This window comes from Notothenia rossii (genome assembly GCF_949606895.1).
Source record: "Notothenia rossii genome assembly, chromosome: 6".
Classification (NCBI taxonomy): Eukaryota; Metazoa; Chordata; class Actinopteri; order Perciformes; family Nototheniidae; genus Notothenia; species Notothenia rossii.
In genome coordinates this window covers 50,680,694-50,700,839 of record NC_136909.1, presented here as the reverse complement: position 1 = coordinate 50,700,839, position 20,146 = coordinate 50,680,694, and the positions used below count along the sequence as shown (strand labels likewise).

Here is a 20,146-nt window from a genome sequence, read left to right as displayed (position 1 = left end):
CTCCGGAGCCTCACACACACTGTCGCCTGGTTCTCCCTCCGTGGCTTTGAGAACAAGAGACCAGCCATCACAAACTACGCCCCTTTTGTTGCCGTGTTTACCGGAAGCGGCATTCATATTTTTTCAATACAGCTCACTTATGAAAGGTAGCCTTGGCTCAAAATAAAACGAATACCCTCTCTTGGTATTGAACAATACTACAATAATAATAATAATAATAATAATAATAATAATAATACTCTAAACGAAAACACATACATTTTTTATCAGTCCGTTTTTCACAGATATTATTACATGACTTTCGTCTCGACACCTCCCACTTGAGCTCCTGGTTCCTGAACCCAAGGAACTCACACCACTCTTCACCTTCAAATCACGTCTGTTCTTCCACAGGAAGTAAGATGACATCCCTATGAAGAATAGTGGCAGGGATCTTGCTTGGATGTCCCTTGTACCCTCCACAGACTTCATTCTTCATAACTGGGACTGGGTAGCTGGGAAAGGTTCTCACATCTACATCCCTTACGATGCCTTCTCCATCAGTATTTAAACTGACCACTCTTGCCAGTTTGTAATGTCCTCTCAGGGTATTTTGGTCAGCCAGCCACACCACATCTCCCACATCTCGATTCCTGGTGTGCCATATTACTTCCAACTTTGATTCTGACCTAGGCTGGTCCTTAATCTCCAGCCACTTCCTTGCAGCTCTCCACACCCAGGCTATGACCCCGACACGTTTTTGAAGTCTGCTGAATCTTTTCCCCTCCACAGAATCCTTCACTGTCTTTCCTGTGAGATTTCTGGTAGGAGTCTGATCGGCTCTAGGTTTCTCCCATTGGCTCTTCCTTTTTCCCTGTGGGTCTTCTAGGCCATCTCTTTGATTTCTTTCGGCTTGAGCTCTTGTTATGGCTGCTGAGAATGCCTTCCTCTGGAGCTTGTCCACACTCTCTCTGGTTTGCGCTGCCACCTCTCCAGCTGATTTTATAGGCCACTCCTCCACTGGCCACCTCAGGAACTCAGTTCCATCTTGCCATGTAGATGTCTCAGCTAGATTTTCAGGAGCGCTTCCTCTTGTAATGAGATCAGCAATATTGAGGGTTCCTGGGATCCACCACCAGTCTTCCGCCGGCCCAGCTTTCTGTATCTCACCAACTTTATTCGCGAAGAAAGTCTGGTACCCATAACTGTCCCTTTTAATGGCTCCCAGGACTGTTTAGCTGTCCACTAGCTGGAACCATCGCTCAATCTCCATTCCACTATGCCTTTCAAAATATTTCCTCAGTCTAGCTGCAAAGACTGCTCCGCAGGTTTCTGCTTTGACAGCATCTCCCTTTTGATCCAGCAGCATTAGCTTGGCCTTCGATTCCACAAATCGGACCTCAGTCCCTCGATCTGTCTCCCACCTCAGGTACATCACAGCTCCATAGGTTCTCTCACTTCCATCCGAAAATGTGACTCCCCATGGTTTCCCTCTCCAGCCATCTGGCGTGATGCTTCTCTGGAATTTAATCTTTCCAAGCTGCGCATAGTCCTCAAATAGCTGGATGGCTTCCTCCCTGAGGCTCTCTGAGAGTGGTCTATCCCAGGTCTCCCTTGTCAGCTTTCCACCCCCTGTTTCCTGGAATGCCTTCCTGACAAGAATGGCCCCCTTTTGTTTGACAGGTGTAACTAAGCCAATTGGGTCGTAAAGTCCAGCCACCTGACTTAGCAGTTCCCGTCTACTCAGTGGGTTAGGTGTCTCAGGTCTCACTTGCTCTAGGAGGAGATCATTCCCCACTCTCATCTTCTTTTTCCTTTTGGAGAAGTTGATTGAGGTCAACATGTAGAGCATATCTTCCTCCACTTTGTACCCGATTCCCAGGGCTTTGTTGTCCTCTTCTCTCATCTGATTTGGGAGGATGAGAGTTTTACCTTCAGATATTGCTTTTCCTCCTCCCAGGAGTGCTGTTTGCAGTTTCTTGCCTCCCACTTTGACCAGACCGGACCCATGGCTTAAGGAAGAAGCCACCAGCTCTCAGGATTTCCTCCACTCCTTCTGTAATCTTCTCCAGTTGTTCTTGGCTGTTATGGGAGGTTAAGAGGTCGTCCACATAGCTGTCCTCTTCAATAACTCTGCGTTCCTCTCTCATGTGGGAAAACATGGGTAGAACGGCTGTTTCTCTCATAGCCACCTGTGCAATGCAATCGGCTGGTCTGTCCCCAATGTTGACTCTTGTGATAGCATACTCATATATCTCTTCTTCTGGACTGTCTCTCCAGAGGAATCTGTGCATATGCATCTCACGCTCCTCCAGCCAAACTGAGTTGTACATTTTCTTTATGTCTCCCAGCGCTGCATGCACACCTCTTCTGAAACTCAACAGAACAGCTCTGATTGGATTAAGAACATCAGGTCCCTTTAGTAGAATGTCATTCATGCTTACTCCTCTGAACTTCTGGCTGCTGTTCCATACAAGCCGTACTGGTGTAGTCACTGAATGAGGGTTTGGAGCAACTAAGTGGCTCACGTACCACACTGGTCCTTCCCAGTTGGTCTCGATTTGGTCCGTGAGTTTGATGGCTGCACCTCTTTCAACCATTTTGTGGACTTGGGCTTTATATGCAGCTTGCCACTCAGGCTCCCGCCCTAGTTGTTTCTCTGTCCGCATGAATGTGGCCTCCACAGCACGTTTGTTGTTGGGGAGAGAAGTGGGGACTTAAGTCCAGGGATATTTTGCGTCCCAGTGCGGTGCTGCAATATGAGAATCCCGCCTGACGTAGGTTAGGCCTGCCTTTATTGTATCCAGCTCTCTCTCCGCCGCCAGGGTCATCTCTTTACCTCCAGGTTGGCAATTTCCACAACGACATCCTCCACTCTTAGGCTCACAGGCTGCTCCAATGCTGTCCCACCTCCACCATTCCAGGAACTCACGATTAGTTGCAGCTGTGACCTTTACTTCAGCCATATCTTCCTCTTGCAACTGTGCTGGTTTGTCTTTTGGAAGCTTTAGCTCCTCATACCTGACTGCAGCTGTTCTCATGGAGCAAGCAAAGTGTGTGTTGGACCTGTGTGCCGCCACTTCAATCTCCTCAAACAGTTCTGGATGTGCTCCGCCTACTGTTTTTCCCAGTGGACTTTCCCACAAAACAAGGTCTCAAACCACCTTCACTCTTCGTGGATCAAGTCTTCCTTCCCTGTGGCTTATGAGGAGCTCAACTTCTTCTGGCCTCTTTAATTCTTCGGGCTTGACCTCTGGGAAGAACTTCTGCAGTTTTTCAGGACTGACGACTTTATGCACTTTGGCGATCTCCCTTACGCCATAGCAGACAAGTTCATGTGCCTTCTCTGTCCCTTTAGGAGTCTTGACTCTCACCCTAAGGAGGTATCTTTTTGTGTTCACCTTCATGGTCATTCCTCCTACACCATACACAATCAGAGTTATCTCTTCACCTTGCAACCTCAGCCTGTCAGCAGCCTTATGGGTGATGTAATTTGTGTCTGAGGCAAGGTCCACCAGAGTCACAATCTTCTGCCCTGCATTTGCCGTGACCTCCGTCAGCATCATGATGACAGGAATTTCCCTGTCCAAAAGCCTTGACTGTCCTCCAGCTCTGCCTGTTACTGCTGTTTGGTTGGTAAAGGCTTTCCTGCACCTTCCTGCACACTCTGGGGAAAGCTCAGCCAAGAATTTCTCCTGCTCCTCTGTGAGTTTGCTCTTACTTCTCCAGTCTCTTCCTTTCCTCTCTTCAAAGGGCACTTTGCTTCCCCCTTGTGGACACAGAAAGAAATGGTGATCTGAGGTGTCTCCTTTTTTACAGTCTTTGTTTCTGCACAGGTAATTGTCTCTGCAATATCCTCCTTCCTCATGACATCCAAGACACTTTCTGCATGCTCCTAGCTTCTTTAGTACAGCTCTCTTCTCAGGCACAGTTAGCCCTTTGAACTTTCTGCAGAAGAATATCTTGTCATATTGTCTCTCATCTCCACACACAATACACACTCCTCCATGCTCGGTCTTCTCTGCAGATCTTGTGGAAGCATATTTCTTCTCATACCTCCTGTCTGGATGGTCTTGTTTGTCAGTTTTATCACTGATCCTTAGCTGTTCCAGCCTCTCCAGAATCTCTTCCTGCTTTTTTAGAAATCTAAGGAGCATGTCGAAGTGGTTGTCTGGTGTGACATTATTGTTTGAATCCACCATGAAGACCAGCCAATCTCTCTTCACAAAGTCAGGTAACTTGCACTCTATGGATTTGATTATGAGTGGGTTCTTCATGGCGCCTGAGTTTCCCAGTTCTGTGAGGTCTGCAAGGGCTTTTTCCACATGCTGTATCAGCTCAGTCACCTTTTTTTGCTGGTTTCCTTTCACATAAGGGATTCTCTCCAGTTCTTCTAAGATTTCTATGGCAATAGTTGACTTATTTCCATATCTGTTGTCCATTATCCTGAGCATGTCTTCAGCAGTGTTGTAGGTTGAGAGTCTTAGTTCCTTTGAAATCTTGTTATCCACACTGTCTAGAAGATGAATTTTCTTAGCTTCAGAAGATCCAAATGGCTCCCCCTGTCTTTGCAGGCTTTCCCAGTCTTTCCTCCAACGGTGGTATTCTCTTCTGCAGCCATAGAAGATGTGAAGACTTGTGGGCTTAATCCTCACGACTGGTATTGCTGGTGATGGCAGTCCTCCCCTTCTACTTGGCGCTTCTGCCTCCAGTTCCTCTGCTGCAATCCTGCGTAAGTTGATAAATTCAACTTGCCTCATCTCAAGTCTATTTCTTATTGCCTTGAGGTCCTTGACTCTGCCAGCTACAGTATATCTGATTTCGCCATCATGGGTATCCAGCACTCCCAAGCTGCCATCACTCTGGTGGCCTCCTTCATCCGCCTCTCTAGAATGGTCAGGAGCGCCCCGTAGCCTTCCAGGTTGGTTCCTTCCACAGGCACATTCCCAGCTTGTTCACTGGCTTCTTCTGCTTCCTCAATTGCAGTGATGAGCTCATATCGGCCATATCTGGACCACAGGTTATCTTGAATAATGCCTCTCACCTCTTCCATTCTGGCTTCAGCCTCATCTGCAGTCCTTTCACCATCGGCCTCTTCCCGCTTTGCAAGAGCTTCTTCTTCTTCTTTTTTTCCTTCTCCTCCTTCTTTCCTTTGAGCGTCTGCCTGCAACCCAGCCATGCAGTCATAATTTGCTTCAAGAACCTTTTTTAATCCTTCTTTCAGCTTGGTGAATTCCTCCCTTAGCTCTGCCTCGACCATGCTGCTTGCTTCTCTGTTGAGGTGGTTGGCCTGCCTGGTGAAGTTGCTTTTTGCACTTGTTCTTGCTTTCTTGAGCTCTTTAACCGTCTTCCCCAGGATGTCTTCCGCCATTTTGAGCTAATGGAAATCCACAGTTTCCCTTCTCTCCGTCAACAGCTTTCTCTGGGCGTCTGAAGCCTTTTATCCTCTGGCCCAGGCTGCTCCGCGTGGTTTTCAACTGTCACTGCGTCAACAGCTTTCTCTGGGCGTCTGAAGCCTTTTATCCTCTGGCCCAGGCTGCTCCGCGTGGTTTTCAACTGTCAAGTCCTTCAGGGTTTTGGCCTGTATCAGTGATTTAGCCTGACTTGAGAGGCTGGAGGGCAACAGAGGACGCTTGGACAACTCAAATGTTGTTCTTTTTGTCTTTCTTTATTTAAGACAGCTCCAATAATTTAATCAGGTTGAAAACCTTCAAAACACAAAAGGACAAACAAATGTTAGCTCACATGCTACACAAATTACAAACATTTTGCAGGCCTCACTGCATTCTCAATAATAACACAAACCATGTTCTAATAAAAAGGATAAATTGTTATTTTAAAACCACATCATTAACTTAAATGAATTAATCAGTGTTTATCTCTAAACTGGAAAAAAGCACCAAAGAAAACCTCATCTGAACACCTGCGCTGTCTAAATTACAGAGCAAACAAACGGAACACAGGCTCTATATTACACAGCAAACAACGGAGCACAGGCAGACCGCGCTGCGTAAAAGCAGACGATTGCGCAATAGCACTCTCGCAAAGTGAGGCAACAGATCAAGTACATAAACACAATTACACCAGAGAAACATACCAACAGCGTCTCCGGAGCCTCACACACACTGTCGCATGGTTCTCCCTCCGTGGCTTTGAGAACAAGAGACCAGCCATCACAAACTACGCCACTTTTGTTCCCGTGTTTACCGGAAGCGGCATTCATATTTTTTCAATACAGCTCACTTATGAAAGGTAGCCTTGGTTCAAAATAAAAATGAATACCCTCTCTTGGTATTGAACAATACTACAATAATAATAATAATAATAATAATAATAATAATAATAATAATAATAATAATAATAATAATACTCTAAACGAAAACACATACATTATTACATGACTTTCGTCTCGACAGTGTGTGCCACTGTGCAGGGTCCTGACACTCACTGTGTGTCCCACTGTGCAGGGTCCTGACACACACTGTGTGTCCCACTGTGCAGGGTCCTCACTGTGCAGGGTCCTCATTGTGTCATCTACAGATCTCTACACTCTTTTACCAAAACTGAATTCTAAATAGCCAGAAATGTAGCTGAATTTTTTATGATAAGTTCAAGCACTCTGCTGTCTCTCTACGGCAAAGGGAAAGGTGGGTCCCCATAAGTCAGTGTTTGAACTGGTATGAGGAAAAAGTCCTGACAAACTGTGTGTGTGTGTGTGTGTGTGTGTGTGTGTGTGTGTGTGTGTGTGTGTGTGTGTGTGTGTGTGTGTGTGTGTGTGTGTGTGTGTGTGTGTGTGTGTGTGTGTGTGTGTGTGTGTGTGTGTGTGTGTGTGTGTGTGTGTGTGTGTGTGTGTGTGTGTGTGTGTGTGTGTGTGTGTGTGTGTGTGTGTGTGTGTGTGTGTGTGTGTACGAGCACAGCACCAGAGGGCCCACCAGGACCCTGCAGCCCTCAACAACACTTTCCATGCAGTAGTGACGGGCGGCCCCTTGCCCCCCAGAGACCTTCTGGCCCTTCAGAGACGCTGCCTTCACCCCGGAGCCTACGCTCCTCACCTGGAGCGCTGGCTGCAACACTACCAGCCCACACAGGTAACACACACACATCAGTACGGTTCATTAAATTGTCAAGTGAGGTTTAAAGCAACTTTGGAAACGTCTCAAAAATATCTTCAGAGGTCAGTTTCCCTCCTCTGTGGTCAGGAGTTGGAGCTATAGGCTTGCATGGTTTGATCCTTCAGTAAACATAGAAGAACAAGTAGAGGTTGAACCAGAAACATATAACCATCTACGAGAAAAAAACGTTTTAGTTCCTCCTTGACGTTAGCTAGCACTTTCCATTTGTAATGCTAACAATAAGGAATAACAGATACAGCTGATCAGACGTCAAGATTAAAATGTTAACAACACACTTATTCTGCAGGTATTTTCCTTAAGGCAAAAACCTCCTTAAGAAGGCATTATAAATGTATTTTTCTCAATACAGCTTATCGAATGAGACACTTTCAAATGCACATAGAAATATGTGAATGGAAACACAGCTACAATTAAAGGCCTTTTAACACAAGTAAAATCTGCCTGGCAAAACATGGTTTCATGTAGTTACAATAAAGTTCACAAGCACTACATAAAGATGGCGTACGTAGGAACAAAGGAAGTGCTAACACACTAAAATCTCCAGATTTATAAAACATTGCGTAAACTCTTTAGTTCGCATGAACTAAGTACAGATCGCGTTCACACCGGAATTAGAGATGGGTGAGTCCTGATTCATCCGGATCATTAACCCGGATCCTAGTAATGAGCTGGTCGTGACGAGTCTCCCCTCTCCATTAACCCGAGTCCTTTTGAGTCCTACACCTGGTGACGTACAAATTAAAACTATAAATGTTGTCACTCGCTACTCTCCTTATAACATGTAAAATCACATTACAACGTACCCCAGTCCATCTGCCTAGCCCAGAGGTGCCCAGTACGTCAACCGCAGGGGCAATGCTGGTAGATCGCGAGTCATTCAGAAAAAAAAAATCCAGCTCCGTTAAAATAGACATTGATCAAATTGATCCCTCCTCCCTTGGCCTCCCTGCCACTTAATTCAGGAGTTTACTTGATTGACAGATCAAAATCAGTCAAGTGCCGGGAAAACTCAAATGAAGATTAAAGAGACAAACATGAGACAAACAACAAAATGAGTGCGGGACCGAGCAAAAAGCTAAAAACATACCACTTACAACTGTGAATATTTTTCACGATCAATTAAATATTGGCTACATCTCAAAGAAAGTGACCCCCACTCCTACCACCACAAAGCCCTGCAGCATCAAGAGATGAACAAGAGTCCCCTCTCTCAGCTGTTCCTGACACTCTGTTCACAAACCGGTTCAAACTGTGATCAACACTAAATCCCAAACACAAAGTAAAATGCAATGCTATCTGGCCCTAAAGAGACAGTACACTGTGTGTGTGTGTGTGTGTGTGTGTGTGTGTGTGTGTGTGTGTGTGTGTGTGTGTGTGTGTGTGTGTGTGTGTGTGTGTGTGTGTGTGTGTGTGTGTGTGTGTGTGTGTGTGTGTGTGTGTGTGTGTGTGTGTGTGTGTGTGTGTGTGTGTGTGTGTGTGTGTGTGTGTGTGTGTGTGTGTGTGTGTGTGTGTGTGTGTGTGTGTGTGTGGGTGTGTGTGTGTGGGTGGTGCAGACAGGCGGGTCTCAGTAGCTTAAGGTAGTATGGTCAAAAATGGTACATTCTCCATTAGCTTACGAGCTCCATGTTCAAACGATCGACTATTTATTCGCAATGTAGTATCACATTGGATATGCGCTTAAGTTGCCCTAGATTGGAATTTTTCCAATCATTCCCCTAGGACAGTGGTCTGCAACCTTTTTGACCAAAAGTGCCATTTTGCTCCTTTTTCCCCCAATTTTTTTTGTCTGGAGCCGCAAAAACATATTTCATAGCTTGATAGCTAATAAAGTTGTATTTATTGTTATATCAGACAAAACTACAGTTTTTTTTGCATTTATTAGGCTATTTATTACATTATATACAACTGTTAACGTCTAATAAGAAACAAAGAACTCCTATAAGGAGAATTACAAATAATACACAGGCCTACTTTAAAATAAATTAAACACAGCACTTGGGGAGTCCTCTGCACATTTGAAGGAAAAACAAATATTATTAAAATGGGCCCACTTTGAAATAAATAAAACATATAGCTGCACCCTAAAAAGAGTTAAATGTAGGGTAGGTAAGAATGGAGAAACCAGCTCGAGTGCGCTAGAATTTGAAAATACACAACCGGAAAAAATAGACCTCTTCCTTCAGACTTTCTTACAGAGTCCCTCCTCCAACACACATGAACGCGCATCATCAATGAGGCCACGAGATAAATGTGTGCACAGATGGAACAGAGATGGAAGGCTGACAGGCAGGTAGGCCATCCAGTTATTTTAGCCGGGTCGGCTAAAATGATTGGTCGTGCTTTTTACAGCGCTACGGCTTCCAGAGATGAATTTTTGTATGTATTTATAGTCAAAGCATTTAATATATTCATTGCTATCGGGACGTTAAGAGCATTCCATGGAATATAACAAAAAGTGTTTTCTGAAATAAATTACATACCCCATTGAATTATGACTGAAGATCGTCAGCTGTCTTCCTCTCCCGTGTTGTTCCTCGATACGTAAAGGCTGCAGCACCGTTGACAACTTCTCTCTACATATCAAACATACCGTTAAACCAGCATCGTTTGCTGTGAAAGCATATAACTCTGTCCACACAGAATTAAATCCTGTGTTCCTCCGGTACTTTTCTTTGATTTATCCATAGTTTGCTCATCGAGCCGGGGGTCCCCGCGCGAGTGCCTCCAAGAAAAGGCGCTCGCGCGGGACCGTAGCAGGATGTGACGCATATTTTAGTTGACCTAATTAAAACCGTTTTGTTTTTTAGTTATGTGTCACGGTATCACCTCAAAATACAAGATACGAAACATTTTCAACCGTGCAACAAAATATAAATTATCCTACAAATACTTTTATTTTATTTCCTTCTTATTTTTGTCTAAGCTCAAGACAGCCAGAGCAGAGGGCTTAAAGGGCCGCATGCGGCCCATGGGCCGCGGGTTACTGACCCCCTAGGAGGAGTTCGCAAGAATGTGCTTAAAATGCATGAAAAACGCACATTTTTCAAAAGACCGACTTCCTGGGGGGCAGGGCTTATGGAAGGAAATTTGAAATATGTGTGCAATCATAATGGTAATGTCTATACAGCGTTTCGTGGATATCGGAAAAACTAAATGCGAGCAGTTTGGAGCAATTTGCGACATGTAAATCGTCAAAAATTGTGTATTCGCTGTTAACTTACGAGCTCCACAAGTGATTTTTCAAAAATGTGCTCTGCAATTAAGTATCATATTGGATAGGGGCTGAACTTGTCCTGCATTGGATTTTTTCCGATCATTCCCCTAGGAGGAGTTCGCAAGAATGTGCTGGAAATGGCTGAAAAACGCACATGTTTAAAATGGCCAACTTTCTGGGGGGCGAGGCTAATAAAAGCCAATTTGAAATATGTCCGCAATCATAAGAGCAATGTGTATACAGTGTTTCGTGAATATCGGAATAACTATATCCGAGTAGTTTGGAGTAATTTGCGACATGTAAATCGTCAAAAATGGAACATTCTCCGTTCGCTAACGACCTCCACGATTGAGCTTTCAAAAATGTTCTTCTCAATTTAGCATGATATTGGATAGGGCCTGAACGTGTCCTGGATTGGAATTTTTCCGATCATTCCTCTAGTAGGAGTTTGCAAGAATGTGCTTAAAATGCATGGAAAACGCAATTTTTTCAAAATGGCCGACTTCCTAGGGGGCGGGGCTAATGGAATCTATATACAAATATGTCCGCAATTTCATGAGGAATGTCTGTGCCAAGATTCGTAAAGTTCTGAGAAACGATATGTAACTACCACACAATAGGGGGTGCTAGTGAGCAGTTTTTTTTGAAAAATTACGTTGTTTTTTTTACATTCTCGAAAGGGGGTGAACCCTGACGTGTGTCCCAAGTCTGGCGTCCGAAGCTCATTTTATGCTATCGCAATTTAAAAAAAATTGAATTTGTTGCGACACTTTAAATCTGAGTTCGTAGGCACCCAGAGAGTGTGTAATTTTTTTTTTTAAATATTAGTCCATCCACTCTTGAGTTATAAATTGGTGGTGTTTTTGGCACCCCCTATGGTCCAAAATGAAAATGCTTTGGTGTGCCTATTCCCCAAGACAGTTTGAACCTATCTACCAAAATCTGTGATGTTTGGATACATTGTTGATGAGTTATGAGTATTTATTTCTAAGCCCCGCCTTTTTGCAAGAACGTTTTGATTGACGGCGGCAATATTTATCGTCCTAACATGCTCATTTTTTACGGTAATGTGTCTGACCCTTCACCGATGCTGTATACGAAGTTTGGTGTTGAAAAACTGAAAATTGAAATTTAAGTGAATATTTAACTGTTTAGAATATTATGCTAATTTAGAAGAAAAAAATGTAGGCGGAGCTTAGGGTTCCAAGAAGATTATTTGTAGAGCAGGTCCACCCGGATATGTGTGCAAAATGTCAGGTCATTCGGAGTTACGGTGCGGCTTTGTAAATTTATTCCGAAATGGGATTTTGATAGGTGGAGCTATTGAGCACGTTGGAATATTTTAACCCATTGACTCCAGAATGTTGCAATTGTTACCGGTCCTGGCGTCCGTGCAAAATTATACAATTTTTTAAGCATCCTAAAGACCTCAAAAACAGGAAACTTCAGCACGATAATAATAATACAACCAATAACAATAGGTTCCTCGCACTTCGTGCTAGGACGCCGTTGGGTCCTAGCGCTCCGTGCTCGGGCCCTAATAATAATAATTAAAACTGCGGTCGCACTTGTGCGCGCAGTGATGAGCGGGCCCTCGCGTCCGTGCGCCTGTCGGGGAGGGCAGCCGGTCGTCCCGGCGTCAAGCGCGAGTCCTCGGAAATGAGTCGTTTGTCATTTCTCTAATTTTCGCGTCCCAGGTCCTCCGGCATCGACCCGGAAACGGATGTTGTCGCGCCGTCTCGAAGGAAAGCAAATTTCTCTACAGGCTCGTCGAGGATCGATATTCGAGGAGGCTGTCTGGAGGTACCGTAACCGAGGATACACTGATTTAGAGGAGAGAGGAGTCTCTCTGGAGGAGCTATAACCGAGGGTACAACGATGTAGTGGAGAGAGGAGTCTCTCTGGAGGAGCTATAACCGAGGGATGTATCCTCCGGAGTCGATTTCAGCCAACAGTGATGTTTAAAAGAGGCGTGACCAGTGCATGACATTAAGGATTTTGGGAGATGGCCCTGTGGGCCATCTAAGCTAATTTACAGATGGCCCTGATCCCAATAGAGATTGCCCTGAAACATTTGCGCGGACGAAATGGCACGAAGGGTTTGGGGGGCCTCCCCCTAGAAAATAAAAGATTTGTGCAGGTCTTACTGTAGATGCTGTCTGGTGCATTCTCTAGACTGAATTATAAGATGAACCACCACAATATTATATTGTACACTTTCAATTTTATTCTTTATTTCACTTGTTTGTTTGTTCTTGTTTGTGTTTGCTCGCTTGCATGCCCTGCATAGCTATAAGAAATACTTAAGTTGTTGGTCAAGACACTTTCCATCTGATGAAGGCAAATGCCTTCCCAGATGTAAAAAAGTAGAACACATTACATTCAGTTGTAACTGCCAAAACAAACATTATTTACACTATTATGGCCCCTGTTAAAAATGTTTGTAATGTTATCTACTGTAAGTTGGTCGAACGAATGCCTCCTCATCCGGAAGCTGACCGAGCAGACCCGAGCGGCAGTCGAGAGGAGCCGAGCGCATCCGCGAAGCACACAAAATGGCGACGTCAGAGTTCCCGTTAGCCGGTTATGGCTAGAAAGGATCCGTCTAGTGTAAAACTCTCGCGATAGTTTGCAAGTCGCGTGGCTGAATGTTTACGTTTGGCAGGCAGCCTTTCAGTTACGATCGTTAAGATCATTGGGCCACAGCAAATCATGGTGAGAAGCTAAACCATCAATTAATTATGTCAATGACAGGGAGTGTGAATGTTGAAATAGGGTGTTAGCGGTCTTGCTGTTCAAAGAAGAATGACAACACTGTGGATCACCAACACTATGGTTTATTTTTTATTCACAGGCAAGTCAACGTTGTCGCAGTAAAAGTCCCAAGATAGCTCCTGGTGCAATACAATGTTCCCTTTCAGTGTTTTACTATTATGTCTGATGTTTCTCTATTAATATTACTGCTGCATTAATGTGTATGTTGCATGTTACTGCTGTAGGTGTGTTTCCGAGCCGCTCCAACGAGAGTTACAACGAGAACGTGACGTCATATTTACACAAGACGGATCCTTTCTAGCCATAACCCCGTTAGCCGGCAAATCTAAATCTCTTTGGTCCAAATAATTTCCCTTTTGCGCAATACTGCTTCAGTTGCGCCACTTATGTGACAGACAAGAATAGTCAATTCTAATGTCTAACACTTAATGTGGACAAACAGATGTCCTGTATGGGTTGATTGTGCGTTGATCTGTTGCTAATGCCTCGGGGTTCCGGTGGGCATGTAAACAAATGGATAATGCTGCGCTATACTTTGTGGCCTCACCCAGTTGCATAGCGACACTTATTGTTTAGGTGTCTTTTAATAAGCAGGTAGCCATATCATTAGCTAGAACTAGCTGGATCTGATCGGTATGGACATAAACGCGAGTGAAGTCTAATCTGACGGGACAGAGAGATCAGCTGCTGCTGACGAGTCGACACGCAGCGCTGCATGATCACATGCAGCGGTGAGCGGACAAAACACACACTTCAGGTTAGAATATCACACGTAGCTATTTTAATTACCTCTCAAACTACCGTAACTAGTTATAGATATGTTTAGTTTTACTGTCGGGTTACTCATTACTGGATCCGCGAGCTGCATGATACTGGCATAATAGATTGCCCGATCGGGCCACCAGCAGGTAAGGCTTCATTGCCCGAGCTAAATACTAGATGGCCCCGGGCCATCGGGCAGTCCTTAATGTCGAGCCCTGGGCGTGACGCATGACTGGACTTATGTCAACGAAGCACAGCTCTGCAAACTGTTCCCGTTGTGATTATAAGTTATTTGAGATGATAAAATGTGCATCAGACTTTCTGTCCTTTACCGTTTGTTTACTCACTAATTACATCTCCCCTGGATGTTAGGCTATTTCTTTTTTTAATACAACTGCTTTCATTGTAGCACAATGTTTACATTGAGAACAGCTGCTGAGGTCAGTGCAGAAACAGAACAGTGTGTATGATATATATCGCTCAATAATGTGTGTGTGTGTGTGTGTGTGTGTGTGTGTGTGTGTGTGTGTGTGTGTGTGTGTGTGTGTGTGTGTGTGTGTGTGTGTGTGTGTGTGTGTGTGTGTGTGTGTGTGTGTGTGTGTGTGTGTGTGTGTGTGTGTGTGTGTGTGTGTGTGTGTGTGTGTGTGTGTGTGTGTGTGTGTGTGTGTGTGTGTGTGTGTGTGTGTGTGTGTGTGTGTGTGTGTGTGTGTGTGTGTGTGTGTGTGTGTGTGTGTGTGTGTGTGTGTGTTGCAGGCAGGTGTCAGTAGGTTATCTGACATATAAATTGTTAAAAATTGTACATTCTCCGTTAGCTTACGAGCTCCCCGTTTGAGCTAGCAACTATTTTCTTCGCAATTTAGCATCATATTGGATAGGGGTTGAATTTGTCTGGCTGAAAAACGCACATTTTTCCAAATGGCCGACTTTCTGGGGGGCGTGGCTAATGAAAGCAATTTGAAATATGTGTGCAATTATAATAGCAATGTGTATACAGCGTTTCGTGAATATCGGAAAAAATATATGCGAGTAGTTTGTAGTAATTTGTAGGGCTGCCTGCCCCCGACCAAAGATTTTCCTGGTCGACCACTGGTCGTCAGGTAAGGCCACTGGTCGACCAGTGGCGCGAATGAAAGCGCACGCAGAGACAAAACGCCTTTTTCGCGCAACCGGCAAGTAATTAAATTATGATTCTGAATGTGTTGGAAAAATCAACAAGGAGACTGTCTTAACATTTTGTTAATTTATTTCAACACAACACACCATATAAAAACATCACACAACTTATGAACTTTTAAAACCAACACAATAACTTTATAAAGCAAACAAAAAACAGTCTTCTGTTAAAAAACTAAATTTAAACTATATTTTTCGTTTCTTTTAAACATGTAAAACGAATAAATAAATATAGGCTCAAGCCAACTTAAATATTTAAATATCAGTGCAAAAGTAAACAGGCCTACAGAGAAGTATTCTCAACATGAAAATAAAACTTTCAGTTTTTTCCTGAGGTCGGAATGCAAACAAAAATTATAAATATACCGCAAAACATTAACTTAAACACTTCAGTTGAACAAACGAAGAACGAAAACTATAAACTACAAAACTATGGTGTTATATTAGGCTAGGCCTATACCTGACTTTCAGGGTTTCCCTCCGATCTTAGTCTTCTCATATTATGAGACAAGAACAAGAGTTTGTCTGTGTTGTCCGGGAGAAGTGAGCTCCGTGTCTTGCTCACAATGAAGCCCTCTTTGGAAAATATGCGCTCCGATGGCGTGGATGTGGAAGGGATGGAGTGGATGCGCTTAGCTGCTCTGGCAAGCTTGGGATAGCGTTCCTCATTCATTTTCCACCAAATCAGTGGTCCCTTGTCAACCTTGGTTCGGTCCTCCAAGTATGTCTTCATTTCATTTTTCTCTTCTTCCGTCTGTTGATCTTCATCAAAGGCCATCAGCATTGATATGTCCTGCTGCTTTTCCCTTTGCCTCTTTGGTGTGGGCTCACTTTCCTCTGCGCCGCTGCTGTCCTCTCTCTGAGCAGTAGCTTCTTCTGCTGGAGATAAACTTTCAGCCAGATCCCACACCGTTGTGTATGCATCGTCCCGTTTCTCTGCACCGAGGAATGACGAGCTCTTGAACCGTGGGTCAAGGACTGCAGCTTGAATATATATGCTGCCCTCCAGACTCCCTGTGAGCTCCCACCTTTTGTCGATTTCCTCTGTGATTTTTTTCTTAACTGCCTTCACGGTCGTGCTGTCATCATCACGACTCAACAAGTGGCGCCTCTTCATGTTGACGAGCATCGGCAGCGTAGCAGACAGAGATGCGTTTATATCTTGTGAGAGCAGCTCGGTGAGGGTGGTCATGGGCCTCAGCACGGAGACAATGTCCTCCGCTGTCCTCCATTGGGCAGTTCTGAGATCCAGATCTCGGTCAGACTGGTGGGTGGTCCCGGGTTCTGAAAGCACAGCTGTAACCGGACATCTCTGTTCCAGAAGACGCTCCAGCATTGAATAAGTGGAGTTCCATCGTGTGGACACATCTTGTATCAGTTTGTGTTCAGCCACATTCTGTTGCTTCTGTTTCAAAGTGAGAGCTGCTGTTGCCTTGGCACTTTTTTTGAAGTGTCCCACAAGGCGTCTAGCAGCAGCAATCACTCGGCAGATGGGATCTAATTTAACAGCCGCGTTTATGCACAACTGCAAGGTATGCCCCGCACAACGAATCCCCTGGACATTACCCCAGCACGGGTTTTGAGATAGCTGTTTAGCGCACAACACCATATTAGCGGCATTGTCGTGTACCACAGCGACCCTCTTTTCTGGCGGAATCCCAAACTCCTCCATCACTTCGCTGAGTCGCTCTGCTATGTTGGCAGCTGTGTGGCTCACCTCCAGCACTTTAGTCTCCAACACGAATGAATGTAATTGCCATTTTTGGGAAATAAAGTGTGCCGTCACAGTCATGTAACCATCCATTTGGTTGGAGGTCCATGTGTCAGTAGTGAAGCTGACTGCTGTGCAGGCTTTAAGTTTCTCCAAAAGTACCTGTTTGGTCGTGTTATATTTGTTTTTAATGGCGTGCATTACGGTGTCACGTTTGGGTACAGTGTAACCCGGTTCAATGTTTACAGGTCTCATGTCCAGTGCCACAAAATCTGCAATTTTGTCGGTGATGTCTCTCTTCCTTTTCTCGGAAAGAGGGGGCTTCAAAACGAGTGTTGTCTGTGAGAGTTTCAATGGCGGCTGCGAAGATGAAGTTGAGGTAGATGCGGTGGCCCTATCAACGTATAGTGGATGAGCCTATTTAGAGAAATGCACATTCATTTATGTTTACAATAAGCCTAATAGCCCATAATATGACAATACATTTATCTAACAGGCTTTTTATTAAGGCTAGAGCCGCAGAGCGTCCATCTTTTAATGGCTTGAACGGTACTTACATGTTTCAGTTGATAAGTCATGTTTGTAGTTGATGAATGATAGGAGAATATTTGCTTGCAAAGTTTGCATATCACCTTCTTCGGGTTATCTGTTACTTTTTCGAAATGCTCCCAAGCTCTTGATTTTACGCCTGACATGGTTAAAACTATCAGCTTATCTGACGTGAAAACAAGTGACTCACTGTCACCTCCTGTTTCCCGTTTTTTTTTTTTTTTTCGGTGACCAACGACCAATTCAATCTTGACCGACCAAAGACTCTTTGGCCGACTAACCTTTGGTCGACTAATCGGGGGGCAGCCCTAGTAATTTGTGACATGTAAATCGTCAAAAATTGAACATTCTCCGTTCGCTTACGAACTCATCGTTTGAACGATCAATTATTCCTTCGCAATTTAGCATCATATTGGATAGGGGTTGAATTTGTCCTGGATTGGAATTTTTCCGATCATACCCCTAGGAGGAGTTTGCAAAAATTTCCCTAAAATGGCTGAAAAACGCAAATTTTTCCAAATGGCCGACTTTCTGGGGGGCGTGGCTAATGAAAAGCAATTTGAAATATGTGTGCAATTATAATAGCAATGTGTATACAGCGTTTCGTGAATATCGGAAAAAATATATGCGAGTAGTTTGTACAGATGTAGCGATTCATTTCAGACAGTTTGAAACGCGAGGGCCGTGATTGGTACGTGATCTGCCCTCGCTCAAGGGAAAACCTCCAGTTTGACTTGAGACCGCCCCCGTGATAGATAAATGTAATTATAATGAAGCCAGCTGCAATGGATCATTGATCCACCAGGGGGTGCAGTGGAGTTCCACACTGGAGCTGATGTGAAATAAAGTCAGATACAGTACGCTGGATGTACAGCGGAACTTTGTTAAGATCCATATGTCACGGATATCATACTCTGTGCTAAATAAGAGACATGTAATCATTTACAAAACATCACCATGTTGTTATTCAACAAAATAATGTTGTTTAGTCGAAAAAAACGAACAGGAGGAAATGCAGCCCGGCTCTCGATTTTTAATCCTAATTTAATCATCATCTTCACCACGATAATTTATGTTTATGTTCGCCAAATTAACATGAAATCACTTACACATATGAATATACTGTATTCAACTTCATTAAAACGTTATTAACGTGCCTAAACTCAGTAATTCACTAAAAATATTTATATTTTAATGGAGCCTCGTCGGCAGATCAGGATCCCAAAGCGTAGCGGAGGGATCCTGATCTGCATGACGGGTACTATTTTCCCCATAAGGAACAAGTCGCTGCAAATTATCCCGCTTATTACACGGCCACATTCTCAACAAAGTAACGACATGACTCCCAGTATTAATTGAAATACTTTTATGGATTTAAAAAATAGTTGTATGTATTGATTTAAATTGACATGTATCCGCTAAGAAAAATAGTCCGTTGTTACCGTTTTTTAAACAGTCTGAATGAGACGGCAGCTCTCAGCTGTGTATTTACACAACTAATGGCCCATCAACCACAGCTCTCTCCCCCCTCCCCCCTTGATCTTTCTTATCCAGCAGCTAAATTAATTGTAGGTTACTCTGAGTGACAAGCTTACAATTAGACACAACACTGTCATTGCAAGTGACCCTCAGTTAGTTGACTTTTATGTTCAACTGCTAAATTCGTTACTGATAAAAAAAAAGGGCTTCTCCTGTACCTAATTACCTTAACACTAGAACCGCCAGAGGTTTTTGTATAGGCCTACCTAAACCCGGCATTAAAATGCAATTTTAAAAAAAACATAGGGTGCTACATAACACACTTTCAGGAAAAGTCACGGACTGGGAGACTTTAATATTTTATTGAAAAAAAGTTACATTGCACACATCACACAAATTGACCCGATTGGTGGTTCTAGTGTTAAATAAACTCACTAATTAATTAAACCAGTTCAATACGCATTATTCTTATTCTTATCATTCTTTATGAGCGCAGAAATAGTCTTAAAATCAGATCTGTTTTTTAAATGAAATCTGACGGCAGGCAGTTAGCTCTGATCACCTATGATAAATGCACCGCACCTAATCGCTGGTCATTAATCCACAGACACTGTTCGAAATGGGGGGGAGCTAGGGGGAGCTTGGCTCCCCCGAAGAGGGAGGGAGCTCCCCTGAAGGCTGACTTTGAGATAAATAGGGGGAGCCCAAAACAATCGTGCATATTTGTGTCACACAGGTTAGAAATGTTGAGTTTCTGTAAATAACAGTTCTTGAAATAAATAATAGTTATTGTTCATTACAGTTTCTGAATATTTGTTTTATATTTGTGAATATGTCTGGGTGTTGCCATCTGTAGGTGGCGGCGCTGCATTCTTACTTACGTTGCTATGGTTATGGCGGTGATGCCAGCGCGGTATTTGAAATGTTCATATTGATATTTTTTTAACTCTGGCTTTGTAATAAAAAATATGGCAAAACAAAAACAGCCAAGCGTCACAGCTTTTGGATTCACAAGCAAAGAAGCGAAGGAGTCTAAAAATGACAACGTGAACGTAAAACAACTTTTAGTTGGCCGGCTGTAAGTGGCGTTAGGGTCGAGCTTGACAGCTCCACACCGAGGGAGAGTCCTGCCGATGCGGAGCCTGAAGAGGCTTCAACAACGGCCACATCCGCCGGCATAGTGACACCGTCTGTATTAGTAGAAGAGTGTTTTTATAGCAATTGATCGCATCCGCGCTGCTGCGCCAGTCAACAGAGCGTGTGTGTGACATATTTAGTAGCAAGATGTGCTCTGAAAAATAGGGCTCCCCGAAAGCAAATGGGTAATTCGAAAACTGACAGAGCTCCCTCTATACAAATCAAACTGTAGAC

General features: G+C 43.9%; 1 protein-coding gene across 4 annotated transcripts in view; it reads left to right on the top strand.

The window, feature by feature from the left end:
- Positions 1-20,146, top strand: part of ndst2a (N-deacetylase/N-sulfotransferase (heparan glucosaminyl) 2a) — an 86,193-nt gene that overhangs the window by 49,243 nt on the left and 16,804 nt on the right. For all 4 annotated transcript variants that reach the window (XM_079687218.1, XM_079687219.1, XM_079687220.1 and 1 more), the window contains one exon: positions 6,897-7,067. In XM_079687218.1, coding sequence (XP_079543344.1) covers positions 6,897-7,067 — 171 coding nt within the window. The remainder of the gene's footprint in view (positions 1-6,896; positions 7,068-20,146) is intronic.